Below are 24,647 nucleotides of genomic sequence, written 5' to 3' on the forward strand. Positions count from 1 at the left end.
ATCACTCTTGGATCCTCCTGATCTACATTATCCTGCTGATCCTAAGCCTAACAAACAGTTTTTGGCAATTAATTCAGACGTCTGGTCGTGTCAGATGCGTTCTTTAAGTGTAGCAGTGAAGATGATCACTACAATTAGAAATCTTGTAGATTCACCCTGTTTTTTTTTTCAAAATTCAAATTTTGCACGTTGTGCATTTTGGTTTGGACAGTCACTAACGATGTTGTTTGATTTGTCTGTTCTTGTTGGTCATTCTTTTTAAGTGTATGTCTATACTTTTTTGGTTATTTTTTGTAATAGTTTCTAACAGCTACCCCACAAGTGGCAAAAAGTATTTTTTTTTTATCTATTTTATTATTATTATTATTGTTTATAGTAAATTTATTTATTGTATTATTAACTATTTATTTGTAATATTAGATAAAAACTGCATAATTTTTTAAATAGTGTCTAACCATTAACCCAGAAAGCGGCAACAAATATTTTTCGTTAGGTATTTTATTTTATTTTTCTCAATATTCGTCTATTTTCATTTATTATTTTTATTTATTATTTTGAGTTTTCTCAAAATTCAAATTTTTTATTTAGTGCATTTTAGTTTGGAGCCACTAACGATATTTTTGGGTTCGTCTGTTCTTGTTGGTCTTTGTTTTTAAGTGTAGGGGCCTTCGTCTCTACGTTTTTTGTTTTTTGTTTTCTTTACAATAGTGTCTAACAACTACCCCGCAAGTGGCTGCAAGTATTTTTTTACTTATTATTTCATTTATTGTTCATTTATTTATTATATTATTCTTTATTTATTTCTAATATTACATAAAAACTAGACAATTTTTTTAATACTGTCTAACCATTAACCATAAATATTTGTTGCCACCAATAAATGGCAACAAATATTTTTTATTACGTATTTTTATTTTGTTTTTCTCAATATTTGTCTATTTTTATTTATTATTATATTATTTATTATATATTTATTTATTGTCTTTAAATTTATTCTTATATTACATTATTTGGTTACCTATTTTAGTTGTTGGTTGTAACTCGTCCATATATACCTGAATTTTCACCTAGATTGCTCGGATTTTGGATTTCCACCCTTGTTTATCTTTTCTTTTTTTTCTTTTTTTTTTAAATATCTGTTGTAAAACTAACCTTCGATAAAAAGGACAAATTTTCATGATTCGTTTTATTTATCGTTGAAGTGAATTCTTGCTTGTACATCAGATTGACTATGTATCTGATCAACGAGAGACATGAGATCAGATCATATACATCTGATTGATTAGATCAGATGTTATTAGCTGATGAATCGGACGGCTGAATGTTTTTTTTTTAAGTATAGATGAAGTTGATTTGATGTAAGAAACCACTTTGACTGCCTTTACAGGCCCATTTGGGTTTTCCTGCAGTCGAATGTAGTTTTTGATTTATAGTAATTTTGTTTAATAAATTATTTGTGAACTTGAAAAAAAACTTGTGAACTGAGCTTTAACAAAAACCGGTTTTATATTTATTTATTATTCCTTATCATTAATTATATATGGATTATATTTGTTACAATATTTATTAGTTGTTATATCATTAAGAATTAGATTAATGATATAATACTATTTTTTTTGTTTAATATTTCCCCAGCTGGGGGGGGGGGCAATTTTTTTTATTTTGGCTCGAAAAAGAAGCAGGCCAAACTTTCACCCTCACGGACATATTTTTATTCAGGCTTTGTGAAATTCGGCTACCAAATTACGATTCCTATCAGAACCTATCTCTAATCTTCATATTTTGTATCGTCATATTTTTGTCATATTGTCATAAACCGTCATGTTTTTCGTATAGATTCAGTTGATTCTGGACAGCCTAAGAATAAACGAAGAAGGCTAGTGATTGAAAGTGATGAAGATTTAGAAGGAGACGACTCGGAAGATGAATACAAGCCCCCACTTGATAAAGATGATGTGGAACCGTCAGGTAAAATCTTTCTATTAAGCTGCATCATAATTCGTGCAGTGGCTGTTCATTATTCTAGAATAACAGTAATACGGATCCTCAAATTTTAGTTAAAATATGAATAAATTCTTATTTATGAATTTTAAGTTGAATTTCATGTATAAATGAATTTACCCTTATTATATAAAGCAAAACGGAGCTTTATTATCTAGAAAATCATGGCGAAGCCAAGATTTCGACTTGGATAGGGGTTAGGTTAAACTCTTTTTTAGGTATAAAAATATAAAATATTTATATATAAATAAAATATTAATATAAAAAGGTATAAAATATTTTTGCACTCTGAAAATATAAAATTTTGATGAGATAAAATCCGCCAAAGGCCAATAGTAAATAACAGAAGTGGTTTTAACATAGTTTCGTGAAAGTTGAAACTATGTTGACAGAAAAAAAGAAACTACCTGGGGGGTCCCCAATTGTACCCCTAGGGCTGGGACTGCTAGCCTTGCTTGCCTTTTCCGCTTGACTGGTAGGTAGGCTAAACCAGTTCTTTAGACTATGTCTATTCAATGAGTAGGCTACGAGGATGCCAGATATTCCGCTCAACCAAACAATATAAATTTCGGTGCATTTATTCAGTTTTGAATTTCCCGGCAAACATTCTACAAGTAGATCTTGAAGTACAAGAAGTTAAGTTCTGTGGTTAAATTTCTGTATTGTAGTCATTTTTTTAAAGGGACGCGCTACCTTAAAGCATCGCCTTTTCTCGTCTATTATAAACTTTTCTGGTTTGTGTGGTCAACCTATTTACATTGATTGGGCTGTCTGGAGATAAACTGCAGAGCTTGGATAAGAGATCCGAATAAATGACAGAAAACTGAGGGTGACACCTATTTTCCCAAACATCTTAGAAAACCCATTTAACATATAGTGTTTTGTGCCAGAAATAGCGATATTAATGAAACTTATCTCATCAGAAATCGTGAATTCTGTTTTTTGATTGAATTGAGCAACATTTTCGTTTTAAAGTTCGGGAAGGGGCGATCTCTAAATATGTGCCAGCCTACCCGCTAGGGAAACTCAAAATTCAGCTCAAAGGAAATATCATTTAAGCAGTGTGGCCACTTCGGGAGTCTCCTGTGTTGCCACCGACTTTGATTGACAAGATCATCGATAAACAGAATTTAAGAGGAACAAATCATAATCTCAATAAAACAGTGGAACAAAAAAAAAATAACAAGCTATAAATGATAAAAACCCGAATATTTCGACTTCAGGGCCGCGAGTCTATATCAAGGGAGAGAAGAATTAAAGTTAAATCAAATAGAACGCAATATATAAAGAAAAAGACAAAAATAAACAACAAATGAATAAAACTCACATCTTAATAAAGTCCAAAATGCTGTGATCACTATAAAAGCCTGAATAAGCACACGGAAATGACATAAAGAAATATTCGGATTTTTATTGTTTAAACTTTTTTTTTCTTTTTTTTCTGCTGTTTTATTTAAATTATATTCGTTTTTTGTCTTCAATTCTGTAAATGGAAATGTAGTGTAGTTGAAGAAATTATTTATTCAAATTCCATAGTCAAACCAAAAATTCTTGACAGCTCTAGGTGATGGCTAATTCCATGGGAGAATTTGCTAGTAGCCGTTTGTCTTTGTGCCGACACTGAGGCTTGCGAGATGATTTTAAGATACCGTATCACCTTAAACTTCGAGGGGCTTAGCCAGATTTTAATCTCATAGGTAGATAAGTTTAATTAACTCTACTTATCTATATATATATATATATATATATATATATATATATATATATATATATATATATATATATATATATATATATATATATATATATATATATATATATATATGTATATATATGTATATATATATATATATATGTATATATATGTATATATATATATATATATATATATATATATATATATATATATATATATATATATATATATATATATATATATATATATATATATATATATATAATTCTGCTACTAGCAGAATTTGCTAGTAGCCGTTTGTCTTTGTGCCGACACTGAGCCGACATTGAGGCTTTCGAGATGATTTTAAGATACCGTATCACCTTAAACTTCAAGGGGCGTAGCCAGATTTTAATCTCATAGGTAGTTAACTTTAATTAACTCTACTTTCTGACTAATCTCATTTGTATTTATTTTTAAGCCTTTGTGTGTATTATTATTAGCATATTTATATATATATATATATATATATATATATATATATATATATATATATATATATATATATGTATATATATATATATATATATATATATATATATATATATATATATATATATATATATATATATATATAATTCTGCTACTAGCAGAATTTGCTAGTAACCGTTTGTCTTTGTGCCGACACTGAGGCTTGCGAGTTGATTTTAAGATACCGTATCACCTTAAACTTCGAGGGGCTTAGCCAGATTTTAATCTCATAGGTAGATAAGTTTAATTAACTCTACTTATCTATATATATATATATATATATATATATATATATATATATATATATATAATTCTGCTACTAGCAGAATTTGCTAGTAACCGTTTGTCTTTGTGCCGACACTGAGGCTTGCGAGTTGATTTTAAGATACCGTATCACCTTAAACTTCGAGGGGCTTAGCCAGATTTTAATCTCATAGGTAGTTAAGTTTAATTAACTCTACTTTCTGACTAATCTCATTTGTATTTATTTTTAAGCCTTTGTGTGTATTATTATTAGCATATTTATATACATATATATATATATATATATATATATATATATATATATATATATATATATATATATATATATATATATATATATATATATGTATTCGCTTATATTTTTAAGCCTTCACATACGATTAGTACATACTGTTCATTAATTAACACAACAATACCCACTTTTTTTAGATACAACTTTCAACACCTGCGCAGATAGTAATATCTTTTATATATCTCTGGAACAATAGGGCCAATGAAATATTATCATGTTACAATTCAAAATGCACATAACATGGATTTGATGATCCGTCTGTGGAATGAGTGGGGGTATTTAGAATGACCTGGAATCACTATTTATTCCATTATTCTTAATGGAATAACTAGTGATGACTCATTATCACAGCTTGGTTGGACATGATGGGACACCAGACCTCTTCCAATATTCTACAGGTTCAAGCAGCCCCTTATAACTAATTTTGGGGAATAGAGGGAGAAGGAGGCCATGTGGTCCATAAACCAGACTGGACTATACTTAATCCCAGTGTTCAACTTAAAACATCACAATATCCTCATCTTTCTCCTGAAGTTTATCAATCAGGCCTAGGACCTAGAATATGACGTTTGCATTGTTTGATCTCTTATATAAAAAAGGGAAGGTCTTTGAAAATTTTCAATTGTTTAACAAATTTCCAACCAGGTATTTCCAACCAATATTTTTCTATTGTAATTCCAACCATATTATTTCCAACATGGTATAAATTTTTCGCCTTTCTATGGGTTTCACTAATAAACTTTACCCTCCTTCTGATTTAATAAATTAAAAAAGTTCTGTCCCAGTAAGAAGTACAAAGTCATGTAAGAATTGAAAATTATATGACAGTTATAAAAAATTCAGTTAATTTTGCAGGCTGTTGTGGAATAAAATGACTTTAGGTATAAGATTTAGTGTATCAAGCAACAATAAATTGCATACAGTCACCATTGCTTTTGCGGTTCTCTGTCACTGCGAAGTTTCTGTTTTGATTAACGGTATGATTGTTTTGAATCTTGGTCGAATCTAAGAGAGAGGGAGAGAGAGAGAGAGGGGGGGGGGTTCCTGAGATTGAAACCCCTTCCATAACCGAAATCTTTGGCCGAATCGTGAAAAGGTAACAAAATAAATATAAACAAACTTTTTGATTTACGCAAGTTTTTTTTTATTCCTCCCCCCCACCTCCGAACAAAAATCATGGATACGGTCTTGTTGTCAGGGATATACTACTGCTACCGACCTCTACAAAGCCTACGGTTTGAGTGAGACTCGACATCGGCTTTGGCAGAAATACTGATAGTTTGAATTTTGAGACCCATCTCCCCCACGGAGGACAGATTGGTCCTAGACTTCCGAAGGAACCAAGAAAGGCTTTGGCTGTAACTTTTTATCAAGTTTTTGGTCGGTTTTTGTTGGGTATATAATTAAAATTGTACGCACTTAGCACTTTTTTTATTCTGTTTATTTTTTGTGGGGGGGAGGGGGTATCCATTTTCTTTTTTTTCTGTCAATACAATTTAAAGCCCTAATTACATTTTAGAAGAAAGTGAAGATGGAATGGACTCAGATATTTTGGAAACTGAATCTCCGCTCAAGAAGCCCAAAATATCTAAAGTTAAAAATAATGCAACGCCAGTTCCAAAGCCGCAATCAAAGGGCACTGGTTTAAAAACACCAACTCTAAATGGATCCCTTACACCGAAAAATGGATTCTCAACTCCGTCGTCAACAATCGGAACACCAACCTCAACAACTGGAACGCCATCTGTTAATGCTACTACTTTGAAGAGATTATCTTCTTTCTCTAAAGAGGTTAGTACATACCAGACATTTGCGCAGATTTTCTTTTTTTGGGAGGGGGGGGGAACGAAACTTGGAGAATGACACTGATCAATGTAAGTTTTATGGTAAATATTCTGGATATATTTAAACATATTAAATACGCACATGTCTTGTTTGGGGGTGCTCCTTGGAGCATATTTCGCTATGAATATTAAACACTTTTTGAATATATCTAAATATATTAAATACACACATGTCTTGTTTGGGGTTTTCCTTGGAGCATATTTTGCTATGAACGTTAAACACTTTTTGGATATATTTAAACATAGTAAATATGCACTTTTCTTGTTTGGGGGGTGCTCCTTGGAGCATATTTCGCTATGAATATTAAACACTTTTTGAATATATCTAAATATATTAAATACACACATGTCTTGTTCGGGGTTTTCCTTGGAGCGTATTTTGCTATGAACGTTAAACACTTTTTGGATATATTTAAACATAGTAAATATGCACTTTTCTTGTTTGGGGGGTGCTCCTTGGAGCATATTTCGCTATGAATATTAAACACTTTTTGAATATATCTAAATATATTAAATACACACATGTCTTGTTCGGGGTTTTCCTTGGAGCGTATTTTGCTATGAACGTTAAACACTTTTTGGATATATTTAAGCATAGTAAATATGCACTTTTCTTGTTTGGGGGGTGCTCCTTGGAGCATATTTCGCTATGAATTTTGAACACTTTTTAGACATATCGAAATATATTAAATACGCCCATGTCTTGTTTGGGAGTGCTCCTTGGAGTATATTTCACTATGAATATTGAACACTTTTTAGATATATCGAAATATATTAAATACACACATGTCTTGTTCGGGGTTTTCCTTGGAGCGTATTTTGCTATGAACGTTAAACACTTTTTGGATATATTTAAACATAGTAAATATGCACTTTTCTTGTTTGGGGGGTGCTCCTTGGAGCATATTTCGCTATGAATATTAAACACTTTTTGAATATATCTAAATATATTAAATACACACATGTCTTGTTCGGGGTTTTCCTTGGAGCATATTTTGCTATGAACGTTAAACACTTTTTGGATATATTTAAACATAGTAAATATGCACTTTTCTTGTTTGGGGGGTGCTCCTTGGAGCATATTTCGCTATGAATTTTGAACACTTTTTAGACATATCGAAATATATTAAATACGCCCATGTCTTGTTTGGGAGTGCTCCTTGGAGTATATTTCACTATGAATATTGAACACTTTTTAGATATATCGAAATATATTAAATACACACATGTCTTGTTTGGGAGTGCTCCTTGAAGCATATTTCGCTATGAATATTGAACACTTTTTAGACATATCGAAATATATTAAATACACACATGTCTTGTTTGGGAGTGCTCCTTGAAGCATATTTCGCTATGAATATTGAACACTTTTTAGACATATCGAAATATATTAAATACACACATGTCTTGTTTGGGAGTGCTCCTTGGAGTATATTTCACTATGAATATTGAACACTTTTTAGATATATCGAAATATATTAAATACACACATGTCTTGTTTGGGAGTGCTCCTTGAAGCATATTTCGCTATGAATATTGAACACTTTTTAGACATATCGAAATATATTAAATACACACATGTCTTGTTTGGGAGTGCTCCTTGGAGTATATTTCACTATGAATATTGAACACTTTTTAGATATATCGAAATATATTAAATACACACATGTCTTGTTTGGGAGTGCTCCTTGGAGCATATTTCACTATGAATATTGAACACTTTTTAGACATATCGAAATATATTAAATACACACATGTCTTGTTTGGGAGTGCTCCTTGAAGCATATTTCGCTATGAATATTGAACACTTTTTAGATATATCGAAATATATTAAATACACACATGTCTTGTTTGGGAGTGCTCCTTGAAGCATATTTCGCTATGAATATTGAACACTTTTTAGATATATCGAAATATATTAAATACACACATGTCTTGTTTGGGAGTGCTCCTTGAAGCATATTTCGCTATGAATATTGAACACTTTTTAGACATATCGAAATATATTACATACACACATGTCTTGTTTGGGAGTGCTCCTTGAAGCATATTTCGCTATGAATATTGAACACTTTTTAGATATATCGAAATATATTAAATACACACATGTCTTGTTTGGGAGTCCTCCTTGAAGCATATTTCGCTATGAATATTGAACACTTTTTAGATATATCGAAATATATTAAATACACACATGTCTTGTTTGGGAGTGCTCCTTGAAGCATATTTCGCTATGAATATTGAACACTTTTTAGACATATCGAAATATATTAAATACGCCCATGTCTTGTTTGGGAGTGCTCCTTGAAGCATATTTCGCTATGAATATTGAACACTTTTTAGATATATCGAAATATATTAAATACACACATGTCTTGTTTGGGAGTGCTCCTTGAAGCATATTTCGCTATGAATATTGAACACTTTTTAGATATATCGAAATATATTAAATACACACATGTCTTGTTTGGGAGTGCTCCTTGAAGCATGTTTCGCTATGAATATTGAACACTTTTTAGACATATCGAAATATATTAAATACACACATGTCTTGTTTGGGAGTGCTCCTTGAAGCATATTTTGCTATGAATATTGAACACTTTTTAGATATATCGAAATATATTAAATACACACATGTCTTGTTTGGGAGTGCTCCTTGAAGCATATTTAGCTATGAATATTGAACACTTTTCAGATATATCGAAATATATTAAATACACACATGTCTTGTTTGGGAGTGCTCCTTGGAGTATATTTCACTATGAATATTGAACACTTTTTAGATATATCGAAATATATTAAATACACACATGTCTTGTTTGGGAGTGCTCCTTGAAGCATATTTCGCTATGAATATTGAACACTTTTTAGATATATCGAAATATATTAAATACACATATGTCTTGTTTGGGAGTGCTCCTTGAAGCATATTTCGCTATGAATATTGAACACTTTTTAGACATATCGAAATATATTAAATACACACATGTCTTGTTTGGGAGTGCTCCTTGAAGCATATTTCGCTATGAATATTGAACACTTTTTAGATATATCGAAATATATTAAATACACACATGTCTTGTTTGGGATTGCTCCTTGAAGCATATTTCGCTATGAATATTGAACACTTTTTAGATATATCGAAATATATTAAATACACACATGTCTTGTTTGGGAGTGCTCCTTGAAGCATATTTCGCTATGAATATTGAACACTTTTTAGACATATCGAAATATATTAAATACGCCCATGTCTTGTTTGGGAGTGCTCCTTGAAGCATATTTCGCTATGAATATTGAACACTTTTTAGATATATCGAAATATATTAAATACACACATGTCTTGTTTGGGAGTGCTCCTTGAAGCATATTTCGCTATGAATATTGAACACTTTTTAGACATATCGAAATATATTAAATACACACATGTCTTGTTTGGGAGTGCTCCTTGAAGCATATTTCGCTATGAATATTGAACACTTTTTAGATATATCGAAATATATTAAATACACACATGTCTTGTTTGGGAGTGCTCCTTGAAGCATATTTCGCTATGAATATTGAACACTTTTTAGACATATCGAAATATATTATATACACACATGTCTTGTTTGGGAGTGCTCCTTGAAGCATATTTCGCTATGAATATTGAACACTTTTTAGATATATCGAAATATATTAAATACACACATGTCTTGTTTGGGAGTGCTCCTTGAAGCATATTTCGCTATGAATATTGAACACTTTTTAGACATATCGAAATATATTAAATACACACATGTCTTGTTTGGGAGTGCTCCTTGAAGCATATTTCGCTATGAATATTGAACACTTTTTAGATATATCGAAATATATTAAATACACACATGTCATGTTTGGGAGTGCTCCTTGAAGCATATTTCGCTATGAATATTGAACACTTTTCAGATATATCGAAATATATTAAATACACACATGTCTTGTTTGGGAGTGCTCCTTGGAGTATATTTCACTATGAATATTGAATACTTTTTAGATATATCGAAATATATTAAATACACACATGTCTTGTTTGGGAGTGCTCCTTGGAGCATATTTCACTATGAATATTGGACACTTTTTAGACATATCGAAATATATTAAATACACACATGTCTTGTTTGGGAGTGCTCCTTGGAGTATATTTCACTATGAATATTGAACACTTTTTAGATATATCGAAATATATTAAATACACACATGTCTTGTTTGGGAGTGCTCCTTGGAGCATATTTCACTATGAATATTGAACACTTTTTAGATATATCGAAATATATTAAATACACACATCTCTTGTTTGGGAGTGCTCCTTGAAGCATATTTCGCTATGAATATTGAACACTTTTCAGATATATCGAAATATATTAAATACACACATGTCTTGTTTGGGAGTGCTCCTTGGAGTATATTTCACTATGAATATTGAACACTTTTTAGATATATCGAAATATATTAAATACACACATGTCTTGTTTGGGAGTGCTCCTTGGAGCATATTTCACTATGAATATTGGACACTTTTTAGACATATCGAAATATATTAAATACACACATGTCTTGTTTGGGAGTGCTCCTTGGAGTATATTTCACTATGAATATTGAACACTTTTTAGATATATCGAAATATATTAAATACACACATGTCTTGTTTGGGAGTGCTCCTTGAAGCATATTTCGCTATGAATATTGAACACTTTTTAGACATATCGAAATATATTAAATACACACATGTCTTGTTTGGGAGTGCTCCTTGAAGCATATTTTGCTATGAATATTGAACACTTTTTAGATATATCGAAATATATTAAATACACACATGTCTTGTTTGGGAGTGCTCCTTGGAGCATATTTTGCTATGAATATTGAACACTTTTTAGATATATCGAAATATATTAAATACACACATGTCTTGTTTGGGAGTGCTCCTTGGAGTATATTTCACTATGAATATTGAACACTTTTTAGATATATCGAAATATATTAAATACACACATGTCTTGTTTGGGAGTGCTCCTTGGAGCATATTTCGCTATGAATATTAAACACTTTTTGAATATATCTAAATATATTAAATACACACATGTCTTGTTCGGGGTTTTCCTTGGAGCGTATTTTGCTATGAACGTTAAACACTTTTTGGATATATTTAAACATAGTAAATATGCACTTTTCTTGTTTGGGGGGTGCTCGTTGGAGCATATTTCGCAATGAATATTAAACACTTTATGGATATATCTAAATATATTAAATACATACATGTCTTGTTTGGGAGTGCGCCTTGGAGTATATCTCACTATGAATATCAAATACTTTTTGGATACATCCAAAAAATATTAAATACCCATATGTTTTGTTTGGGAGTGCTCCTTGGAGTATATTTCACTATGAATACTAAACACTTTTTGGATTTATAAAAAATATTAAATACTCACTTATCTTGTTTGGGGGTGCTCTTTGAACCACGCTTATGAGTTTTGAAAATGAAAACACATTGTCTCATACATCTAAACACATTGAATGTAAACATTTTTGGTTTGGCGTTGGTCTCTTTGAGAGCAGGCTCATTCATGAGAATTCAATTTTTATTGCAGGATGCACAGGATGTTGAGGAAAGAAAATTTTCACATCACAACTCAGATCACGACTTTATTAAACCAGAGAAGATTAAGGACGCTAATGGGAGAAGACCGGATCACCCTGACTATGATCCACGGACCCTTTTAATCCCGGATCGTTTTTTGGAGCAGCAGACTCCTGCGATGGCTCAGTGGTGGAGGTTGAAAGCTGCCCACTATGATACTATCCTGTTCTTTAAAATGGGAAAATTTTATGAGCTTTTTCATATGGATGCTGCCATCGCTGTGCAGGAGCTGGGTATTGTTTATATGAAGGTATTTTCAGTTTCACAAATACTATTTCAAAAATACTGGGATACGCCCTTTCTAACAGGCTTATAGTAATTTTGAAAGATATGGTAGTTTTGGTTATACATAATAACTTGCTATATAGTATGAGATCTTCATGATGATATTCCTTGATTTTTTTTTTGCTTTATTGAATTTTATGGGATTTTAAACTTTCAGTAAATGAGAATGATTCAAATAATTTTATCAAACCAGAGCAACCATATCCTGCGCCCTTCAGGACGGGTTTGGGTCTGATGTCGCTGATTATTTGGTTTGGGACGAGATCAGTGTTGTGAATACATAAGCTCAACCAGAGTCAACCGTTCTTCAAAGGGGTACCTGAGGTAAACAGGAACGGTGCGCAAAAGCCAAGGATAGCTGGTCTCTAATCCCCAACTGCACTTCCTGGTTGAAAAACCATGAAACGGAGATCAAAACTCTAGGTTTTGACTGTGAAGGCAGATGCAGGGTTCCCACCCTGCGAAAAAATCACTAGGTTTTACTATTTGTATGGATGATTTAGTAATTTTCTTCAATAATCTAGTAATTTATGTGCTGACTTACCCAATATTTTTGTTTAGCGTATACAAAAAATTACTAGAAATAGTGATAAATCATTAAGGGGTGGCAACCCCGGGCTGATGCCACATCTCTTTTGCTTTTCTTCCCATAAAGGATGCCAATGGGAGACAATCAGATCACACTGACCGTGATTCCTGCTGACTATGAAATCGATAATCCTGGGCTTCTTTTTTTTAAGTAAGTACCTGGAATGGCTCGATGAGGGAAATTGAAAGCTGCCTTTATGATTCCGTTCTATTTTTAGAAAACGGATAGAGCTATGAAATTTTCAATGGGTTGCGCAAGGACTAGGTCTATTGTAAATGAAAGTTTTTCAACAGGGGCGTAATTTGCTATAGGGCAGGGGGGCAGCTGTTCCTCCCAGAGCTTGGTTTCTCCCCCAGACTTCGGTTTGCCCCCCCCCCCCCTCAGCCTGCATAATTCAAGCATCAACAGAACCGGATCAGTTTTGTTTAGTTTATATTTACCTTTATAGTAATATAAAGAATTTTGATAGTACTTTTATAGTACATAATACCTTTCATGGTACCAAACGGCTCATTCTTCAGTTTTCACTTTGTTTTGGAACATTGGCTCCAACTCCCCCCCCCCAGAATTTTGACGAAATTACGGTACTGGTTTTCAGTAGACTTTTCATGCTAGTTTATATTGGATTAAAAGGGTGTTTTTATTATATTTACGGTCGTTTTAACCCATATTTATAGGATTTTGTTATTTTGGAATATTTTATTCAAAAAAAGACTAATTGAAGTGTCTAGTTAAAAATAAGATCATCAAACCACAGCACTTGAAAAATAACAATGGAGGAAAAGCAGATCATCCTCACTAGTATTCACCGACACCGTTAATCCCGGGTAATTTCGAGAAAAAGCCAGGAATTATTTTTCTGCTTTATGAGATTTGGTATTATTAAAGAATAATTCCAGGTAATTTTTAAGTTAATTCAATTTGAAGATAATCTAACTAGTTTTCACCGCACTGTTAATTCTTGGTAATCTTGAGGGAAAGCCAAGAATTACTTCCTGGTTTATAAGATTTGAAATTATTTGAGAATAATTCCAGGTGATTTTGAAGTTAATTAAATTTGAAGGTACTCAAATTAGAATTTATCAACGCTGTCAATTCTTGTTAATTTTGAGATAGCACCAGGAATTATTTTCCTGGCTTTTGAGATTTTAATATTTACAATTGTAATTTTGAAGGTGATTAAATTTGTAAGAAACTTGACTAGTATTCACTGACACTGTTAATTCCAGATAATTTTTGAGAAAGAGCGGAATTGTTTTCCTGGTTTTTGATATTGAGATTTGAAATTATTTGAGAGTAATTCTTGTTAATTTTAAAGTTGGTTAAATTTGAAGGAAACAACTAATATTCACTGACATTATTGCGCCAGGAATTATTTTTCTGGCTTTTAAATTTTTAGATTTTGAATCATATGAGAACAATTTCGTGTAATTTTGATGGTAATTAAATTTGAAAGAAACTTAACCAGTTTTCACCGACACTGTTAATTCCAGATAATTGTGAAAAAGAGCCAGGATTTTTTTTCTGGCTTTTGGAATTTAAATTATTTGAGAATATTTACAGGCAATGTTGACACTGTTATTTCCCCATAATTTTGAGAGAAGGCCAGGAATTATTTTCCTGCCTTATAAAATTTTGAGAATAATTCCTTTCTGACAATGTTAATTCCTGGTAACTTTGAGTAAGAGGCCAGAAATTTTTTTCCTGCTTTATAAGATTTGGAATTATTTGAGAATAATTCCTGGTAGTTTTGAAGGTAATTAAATTTGAAGGTACAAAAAAGGGAAGGTCTTTGAAAATTTTCAATTGTTTAACAAAATTCCAACCAGGTATTTCCAACAATTATTTTTCTATTGTAATTCCAACCATATTATTTCCAACCAGGTATAAATTTCTTGCCTTTCTATGGGTTCCACTAATAAACTTTACCCTCCTTCTGATTTAATAAATTAAAAAGTTCTGTCCCAATAAGAAATACAAAGTTATGTAAGAAATACAAATTATATGACAGTTATAAAAAATGCAGTTAATGTTGCTGGCTGTTGTGGAATAAAATTACTTTAGAAATAAGATTTAGTGTATCAAGCAACAATAAATTGCATACAGTCACCATTGCTTTTGCTGTTGTCTGTCACCGCGAAGTTTCTGTTTTGATTAACGGTATGATTGTTTTGAATCTTGGTTGTATCTAAGAGAGAGGGGGGTACTGAAATTGAAACCCCCTCCATAACCGAAATCTTTGTCCGAATCGTGAAAAGGTAACACAATAAATATAAACGAAACTTTTTGATTTGTGCAGTTTTTTGTTTTCCTCCCCCCCCCCCCACCTCCGAACAAAAATCCTGGATACGCTCTTGTCTTGAAGGATATCCTACTGCTATCGACCTCTATAAAGCCTACGGTTTGAGTGAGTTTTCTCAGGCCCGTAACTTTTGATGGGTATAACTGATGTTGATGAAACTTATATATTTAAAATCAGCATTAAAATGCGATTCTGTTGATGTAACTATTGGTATCAAAATTCCATTTTTTAGAGTTTTGGTTACTATTGAGCCGGGTCGCTCCTTACTTCAGTTCGTTACCACGAAATGTTTGATGACTCTTGAACCGCAAAGGTCGTTTAATTATAATAAATAGCTCTTTTGAAAGTACTTAAAAAGACTTTAGCATAAAGAGTGAATTATTGATGAGTGGATAACCTCCCTTATATATGTAATAATTTCTGTTAGTTTGTTTTAATGTTGCTCCTTACTTCCAGTTAAGAAACACTTGTTTTTTCTTATATATAATGTCAGATAGTTTTTTTAATAATGCTGGGAAATATGCCCCCCTCTCCATGAAAAATTCCCTTCCACCATCAACAATTGCTCCATGGAAAGATCCTCCCACGTAACTCCCCGACTCCCTCCCCCAACAGAAAGATCCCCCTGAAAATGTCTATATACTTCCCAATGATTAATACTAAATGTAAACAATGGGCCAAGTTCATAAACTTCCAGCCTTTCCCGCGGGGATTGTGGGGGGTTAATTCATCCTCAGAGACATAATTATAAGATTTTCTTTTAATATGCTGAATAAAATGGGTACCTAAAAATTTTGATCGGGCTACTTTGGGGAAAAGTGAGCCTCAGAGGGTGGCTTGCTTGCAAGACAAGAGACAAAATCTTTTATGGACAAATTACATGATAAATAATTTTATAAATTGGTTGACGGGGAGTAGGGCTCGATGGGTCAGCCATAAAGAGAGGTAAGAAAAAGCCGAAATAACGAAAAACGAGAAAAAAAACATATAGGGTAGGAGATAACAAAGGAGGCCACCCCAGCGCAAGAACACCACAACAAAATTCCTACTAATTCATTGATCCCAACATCCAGACAAAGAACTATTTTTGAAATATGTTTTTCCAATGAAAATCGGCTCTTGAAACTTGGAGACATTTCTACAGAATTAAGTTTATTATAGTATGAGGAATCTGTTATCTGATTGAGAATATAGCTCTTTCTGATTTAATTGGGGGAAGGCGATACTTCTTGCAGCGGACGTGGTGGGCAGGCGAAATGGGAGTCTCAATTATACCCAAATTATGGAAATAATTTGTGAAGATTGGATATTATACTACCAGATTGCTGCATGCAAGTCTTCTAGTTGTTTGAGATTAAGTATATTGATTTTTAAGCCAAGAGATTTTTAAGCCTCACTGGACGATGAACAAAAGTAACCACGATTCTAATTGCCTTATTTTGAATTATCTGAAGAGGTTGCAAATAGACCATAAATGTGTCGAGATAAATTACAGGGCAATGATTAAGATATGATTCAATTAGAGAATGGTATAAAAATTTAAAGATTTTTTGTAGAGAATGGTATAAAAATTTAAAAAGGGAACACATGTTTCAGTCTATGAATTCAATCAAGTTATTGGCAAGCTTCAATCTCTAATAAACAGAATACTTACGGAAAGATAAAAATTCATCGAGAATAATCCCAAGGCAACGAAATAAATTTACTCTTTTTATTCTACTTTGATTTATAATTAACTCTTGAGATAGTAATTTTATTTACCGCCCAAAAAACATTAACTCAGTTTTAGAAAAATTTGGAGCTAGGTAGTTATATTCTAACCATTTATTCCAAGATTTCATTGCTGTCACCATTTTCTCAACCAGCGAAGATTGGGTTTTAGCTTTTACTGTCACCGCCGCATCATCTACAAAAATTACTGCTAAGCTATTATCTTAGGGTTAGCACCTCAGAAAGTTATCAATATAAATCAATAGTAATGGCCCCAATACTGATCCCTGGGAGACTCCAATATCATCAATAACAATATGGCTTGACAAGTGCCCATTTATTTCTATTTAAATTTTTCGACCATGCAGGTTAGATTTTATTAGATCTAGGCCTTTACCTCTAATACCTGTTATTAATTTTCTCCGTCAAAATCTTGTGGTTTAGCGTATCAAATGCCTTTTTTATATCATAGAAAAGAGTAGACAGATGATTATCATCGTTTAGTGAATTATTAATCTCTAAAATTAGCGCAGCAATTGCTTGTTCAGTAGAATGACCCGACCTGAATCCAGACTGATTTTTAGTAAATAAATTCCTTTTATCAAAATACGAAACAATTCCTTTTTCCTACAATAACTTTTCTAAAACCTTTGATATTTGGGGAAGAATAGCTAATGGGTAATAGTTGCCTATATTAGTCTTACCACCTTTCTTGAGAATCTTCCCTTTAATATTTTGGTCACTTAAAAAGGGCCCAAATTTTTTTTTTATTTCTGATCAAAGAGCCCTCTCTCTAACTTCTACGATCCCTGGTTCAATATGATCACCCCTGGAGAAAAAAAAAGAAAAACAAGAAATGAACACGGATCCGTGATCTTTCTCCTTGCCCAAAGTATAAAATTCCACATTTTTGCACATAGGAGCTTGAAGCCTCTATAGTAGGGTTCTCTGGTATGCTATACCTGATGGAGTGATTTTCATTAAGATCACTTGATGTTTTGGGGGTATTTACCCCTTTTTCGAAAATTGGGCAAATTTTCTCAGGCTCATAACTTTTGATGGGTACTCTTAAATTTGGGAAATTTTACATATTTTGAATATTACTACTGCTAACAACTCACCGCAGTACCAAGCTGCCTGAGGCCAACAGAGCTACGTACGTTCCTCCTCCATCTCAATCTATTCAAATCCTTGCTTTATACACGCTCCAAGGAAGTTCCCATTTCCTTAAAATCTTTCTTTATAACGTCCTCCCACCCCAGACGAGGACGACCTGCTTTCCGTTTAGCCCCAGACGGTTGGTCAAAAAGGACAATCTTCGGTAATCTGTCATCCTTCATCCGCACAACGTGCCCCAGCCATCTCAACCTTTCTTTCATTGTAGCCCTAGAAAGCGGGAATGAAGCGCATTTTTTGTACAGCCTACTGTTTGAAATACGGTCAGTCAGCCGGGTACCCAGAACAATCCGTAGGCAATTTCTACGGAAAATATCTAGCAAATCTTCATCGCTTTTCGGAGCGTCCATGCTTCTCTCAGAGCCATGTTTGACCACTGTCATCACTGTAGCTTATAATATTCTAATCTCGGCTTGCATACTTATCTTCCTATTCTTCCAAACTTTTTTTTAACTGTGTAAAAACACCCTGAGCCTTGCCTATTCTACTTTTAACATCTTCACTGCTCCCACCGTCTTTTCTAATAATACCACCAAGGTAAGTGAAGCTCTCTACCTGATCAATATTTTCGTTATCCAGAGTCACCTTTTCATCTTCACTTATTCCTACCCATAGTGACTAAGTCTTCTTAACATTAATTTTCAAACCTATTCTAGCACTCAGATTTCGCGAAACCTCTAAGTTCATTCATTTTAATCATCAGCATAATCTAAGTTCAGGGAGTTTTTCTCTCCCGTTTGATCTCGTGGTCTCCCACTCCAGAAAACTTTGTCTTGGGGACCACGGAGTGGTCCCCAAGACAAAATCCATCAAAATGATCCATATATAGGGGGGTAGAACACAATACTGCTTAACTCATGATTTAATACAAAACCAGCTGCCTACCTCATTCCCTACCCTAACTGCTGCAGTGTTATTCTCATACATAGTACTAATCACTTTGATGTATTTGACTGGTATACCATACAAAGATAAGACCTTTAATGCTCTTCTATCAACAGAATCAAACGCTTGCTCATAATAAATAAATAAATAAATAATTTTATTCCTCACGCCTCTCAATACAAAATTTCGACATAACTGACACCTTTTTAAAAGAAAAATATTATGGCAGGGCGAAGAGCGGATCGACTGCGGCACGATTGCCATTTAAAGTCTTCCTATGTTGAAAGTCTCGAGATATGGTATGTTTATGTTTAGGCTATTGGAGAAGGCTCCCAGTGATTTCATCTTTTCGACTGGGAATGGTATTTTGTTCCAGATCCTGATGACCCGAGGTATGAACGAATCATGGTAAGAATTAGATCTTGCAATCTTCATGTTCATAGGTTCCGATTGCAGATTGTGCGATCTTGTGTTGCTTTGGGGAGTTATTTGGACAAACTTGTCTTTTACGTTCCCAAAATTCTCATGAACTATCTTGAGGGGGGGTTTTAAGTCTAAGATCGTTCTTCTTGTCTCAAGTTTATGGAGATTGAGCCTTCTTAGAGCTTCGTCATACGGAAGGTTTCCGAATCCTTGAAGTCCTTTTACAAAGCGTTTCTGGACGCGTTCTATTCTTTCAATATCCTTTTTGAGATATTTGAGATTGAGCCTTCTTAGAGCTTCGTCATACGGAAGGTTTCCGAATCCTTGAAGTCCTTTTTGCAAAGCGTTTCTGGACGCGTTCTATTCTTTCAATATCCTTTTTGAGATATTTGAGGCGTTCAGATGACAGTGGCGTATTCAAGCTGTGGCCTGACGTAGCTTGTGTATGCTGAGATCTTTGAGTGAATGTCAAGGTATCGTAGGGAGTGAGTGACTAGCCAGAGAGTATTTGATGCTTTACGCACAACCAGGCCGATATGCTTTTCTGGTTTGAGGTCCGAGCTCAGAATTACACCTAGGTCCTTTTCACAGGTAGATTTTGTCAGGTCGATTCCTTTCATTTTGTATGAGTACTCCGGATTTTGGCGGCCAAGATGGACGACAGAGCATTTTGCTGCATTTGGTGAAAGTTGCCATTCTTCGAGCTTCTCTGTCAGGGTGTTCAAGTTGCTTTTGGATTTCACTAGCTTCTCCCAGGAGCTTCGTATCGTCTGCATACAGGCCGAAGTCGGTTTGGGAAATGGCATTTATGCAAATGTCTATGTACATGATGAACAAGACTGGGCCGAGAACACTACCTTGTGGGACGCCACTGGTTGCATCTGTCCATGTGGATAGTGTGTATGCAACCTTGACTGCTATTTTTCTATCATTCAAGTATGCTGAGAGCCAATTTTTTAGTTGTCCCTTGATTCCATAGACTTCTAGGCAGTGGATGAGTTTTCGCAAGGATATTCGGTTGAAGGCCTTAAGTAGATCGATTAGGATAATATCTATTGGAATCCCACGGTCCAGGGCAGACTGGATGTAGTCGTGTATCAGTACTAGTTGGGAAACAGTAGAACGATTTTTACGGAAGCCATGCTGATGATCTAAGATGAGGTTGTTCAATTCGAGGTGCGAGTTTAACTTTTCCACTATGACCCTTTCCATGATTCTCAAGAAAGGTGAAGTAAGGCTGAGCGGGCAATAATTCTTCGGGTCTCTCCGTTTCCCTTTTCCTTTGAAAATAGGTGTTACTTGGGATAGCTTCCAGGAAGTAGGAAACTTGCATTGCTCGAATGAGATTTGGAAAAGTATTGCCAGAGGTTCAAATAGCTCGTCTCTCACTTCTTTCAGGATAAATGAATGGATACCATCAGGATTGAGTGCTTTTGACGCTTTCCTGCCCTTCAATTTGTAAAACTGAGGACCAAAGGTGTTTGACAACTCAGGTACTTCTCAATTATTAACCTAAAAGTGAAAATTCGGTCGACACGTCCTCTATCTTTTCTGTAATTGCACTGTTCTTCTCTTAAAACTTTGTCTACTGCATCTTTCAGTGTAAAAAGTATCATATTACTTAGTAATTTGCTACCTACAGAGACCAGACTAATGCTTCGATAATTAGCACACTCACTCGTATCACCTTCCTTTTAAAGTGGTTTAATTAAGGTTTTCCTAAAATCGTTAGGTACTTCCCCTGTTTTTAAAATCATATTTATAATCTTCAGAAACTTATTTCTAACCTCAGAGCCATCATATTTAAAAAATTCATTTACCACACTATCAGCACCTGGAGCCTTATTATTTTTTTAATCCTTTTAGTACTGTCGCTAATTCTTCCTCATAAAACAAATCTTCCTTCACATCCAAGATATCAGAAACTTTTTCGTTTTCCTCTATATCTTTTCCCGCAACTGTATCTTGGTTTAGCACATTCTTATAATTTTCTGCCCATCTCTCTTTAACTCTTTCCTTAGCTCTAATTGTGGCCTCGTTTCTATCTTGAACTGGGACGAGTCCAGATTGACAACCCCCTCTCAATTTATTTACATGCCAGTTCAATATTTTACTATTATGCCGTCTAGCTCGCCTCTACTTCACTCCTCCTTAGTTCATATTTAATGCTTCCTCCACTTTCTTTACATTCCTTTTGTTTTCGTTTGATCTATCACTCCGATAATTCTTGTACAAGCCCCTTCTACTCTCTGTTAAACATAAAGCTTTTTCACTAATATTCCTAGGTGCAGTCCTAACCTTCTTCCCTAAGACATCATCAACAACTTCTCAAATTATTTTTCTAAAATTATTCTTACCATTTTTCACATTGTCAAATTTTAAATTCACAAGTTTCAAACAGTTCGTGGTAACGAACTGTAGTAAGGAGCGACCCGGCTCAATAGTAACCAAAACTCTAAAAAATGGAATTTTGATACCAATAGCTACATCAAAAGAATCGCATTTTAATGCTGGTTTTAAGTATATAAGTTTCATCAAGTTTAGTCTTACCCATCAAAAGTTACGAGCCTGAGAAAATTTGTGTTATTTTAGAAAATAGGGGGAAACGCCCCCTAAAAGTCATAGAATCTTAACGAAAATCACACCATCAGATTCAGCGGATCAGAGAACCCTACTGTAGAAGTTTCGAGCTCCTATCTACAAAAATGTGGAATTTTGCATTTTTTGCCAGAAGGCAGATCACGGATGCGTGTTTATTTGTTTTTTTGTTTTTTTTTCCCAGGGATGATCGTATCGACCCAGTAGGCCCCCTGGGTGGGAGGGGGCACCTAGGCCCCCTCCCACGCTAATTATTTTCCCAAAGTCAACGGATCAAAATTCTGAGATAGCCATTTTATTCAGCGTAGTCGAAAACCTTATAACTATGTCATTGGGGACGACTTACTCCCCCACAGTCCCCTTGGGAGGGGCAACAAGTTACAAACTTTGACCTGTGCTTACATATAGTAATGGTTATTGGGAAGTATACAGGCGTTTTCAGGAGGATTTTTTTGGTTTGGGGGAGGGGTTGAGAAGAGGGCGATATGCTGGGGGAACTTTCCTTCGAGTATTTGTAATGGGAGAAGAAAATTTCCATGAAGGGAGAGCAGGATTTACTAGCATTATTTAAAAAAAAAAAACAATTAAAAAATAAAAGTGAAAAAGCTTTTTCAGCTGGAAGTAAGGAACAGCAATAAAACTTAAAACAAACAGAAATTATTACCCATATGAGGGGCTCACCTCCTTCTAATACCTCGCTCTTTACGATAAAGTATTTTCGGTAATTTCAACTACTTATTCTACGGGTTTTGTGATTCAGGGGGTCATTCTTAATGAATTGGGATAAAATTTAAGCTTTAGTGTAAAGAGCGAGGTACTGACGATGGGGCGAATCCCCTCATATATGTAATAAAAACATGATAATACAAAAGTTCTTTACGTAAGCTAATTTATAAGTTACGTAAATCTTTTACCAATAAAAAGATTCGTAAAAAATTAAAAGTTCTAGTTGTCTTTTTAATTAACCAAAAAATCGGGGGGCAACTAGGCTTCGTCCCCCGCTCTTTTTTTCTCAAAATCATTCGATCAAAATTATGAGAAAGCCATTGAGCCAAAAAAAAAAATATGCAAATTTCGTTTTGATTATTCCTCTGCGGAGAGCCAAAATCAAAACATGCATTGATTCAAAAACGTTCAGAAATTAAATAAAAAAAACAAGTTTTTTCAACTGAAAGTAAGGAGTGACATCAAAACTTAAAACGCCCAGAAATTACTTCGTATATGAAAGAGGCTGCTTCCTCATCAACGCCCCGCTCTTTACGCTAAAGTTTTTTACTGTTTTAGAAAGAAGAATTGAGAGAAAGAGTCAAACTTTAGCGTAAAGAGCGGGGCGTTGATGAGGAAGCAGCCTCTTTCATATACGAAGTAATTTCTGTGCGTTTTAAGTTTTGATGTCACTCCTTACTTTCAGTTGAAAAAACTTGTTTTTTTTATTTAATAGTATTCAACTGTTCCTGGAAATTTTCTCTCAAATTCTCATCCTGGAGTCTACCAACATCATAACTACCCGTTAGGTAATTACCCTTACGAAATTTCAGCTTTAAATTAACCCTATGTACTACTAAATGGCAATCTTTACTTTTAACATCAATAACGGCAGTCTTTTATACTCTAGTATCTTGTATTGATCCTGGCAGTCTTTGGTTTACTGTAACATAATCAATAAGGTTTGCTGTCTTACCATCACATGAATACCATTTTAACTTATGTGCCATTTTACGATCAATCACCGTATTGGTTATAACTAGATTGTTATACCCACAAAGTTGCAAACGTCTGTTGCCATTACTGTTTTCTTCTCCTGCACCAAATTTACCTTGGTAAATGAGCAATTAATATTCTATTATTAATACCTTCCCAGCCTAAACAAGACGCAGCAGCTTCCTTATCCATCATGAGCCCTACTCCCTGTCTATGTACCCGTCCTTCTTGCTTGAGTAAACAAATTCTATTTCACCTAATATCATGCTTCCTACCCCTGTAATATGAGTTTCTCAAACTCTACGTCCAGTTCCTAATACGTCCAGTTTGAGCCGTCTGAATTCGTCAGTCAAAATGTCGATTCTATAGTCATTAGAGAGAATAATGAGGACTTTTTTCCCAAGACAGTGAACCAACATAACCCATTTGAATATTTCGGCCCTATATCTAAGGGCCGTCTTCAGCAAAGAAAATAAAAAACAATAAAACACTTACAATAAAAGTTCTTAGTTAAAAATCCATTTTTTTTAAATAGCCTTGGCATCATTACTTCTTAACGAAAAGTTCAGCCAAGATTCTTTTTTCTTTAACTTTTCTTAACTTTTCGTTAAGAAGTAATGATGCCAAGGCTATTTTTTAAAAAAATGGATTTTTAACTGAGAACTTTTATTGTAAGTGTTTTATTGTTTTTTTATTTTCTTTGCTGAAGACG

General features: G+C 33.8%; 1 protein-coding gene across 1 annotated transcript in view; it reads left to right on the forward strand.

The window, feature by feature from the left end:
* The window catches only part of LOC136028538 (DNA mismatch repair protein Msh6-like), a 102,817-nt gene that overhangs the window by 27,290 nt on the left and 50,880 nt on the right, over positions 1-24,647 (forward strand). The window contains exons 4-6 of the mRNA XM_065706385.1: positions 1,837-1,968; positions 6,283-6,554; positions 12,217-12,516. Coding sequence (XP_065562457.1) covers positions 1,837-1,968; positions 6,283-6,554; positions 12,217-12,516 — 704 coding nt within the window. The remainder of the gene's footprint in view (positions 1-1,836; positions 1,969-6,282; positions 6,555-12,216; positions 12,517-24,647) is intronic.

Source organism: Artemia franciscana, chromosome 6, assembly GCF_032884065.1.
Source record: "Artemia franciscana chromosome 6, ASM3288406v1, whole genome shotgun sequence".
Taxonomy (NCBI): Eukaryota; Metazoa; Arthropoda; class Branchiopoda; order Anostraca; family Artemiidae; genus Artemia; species Artemia franciscana.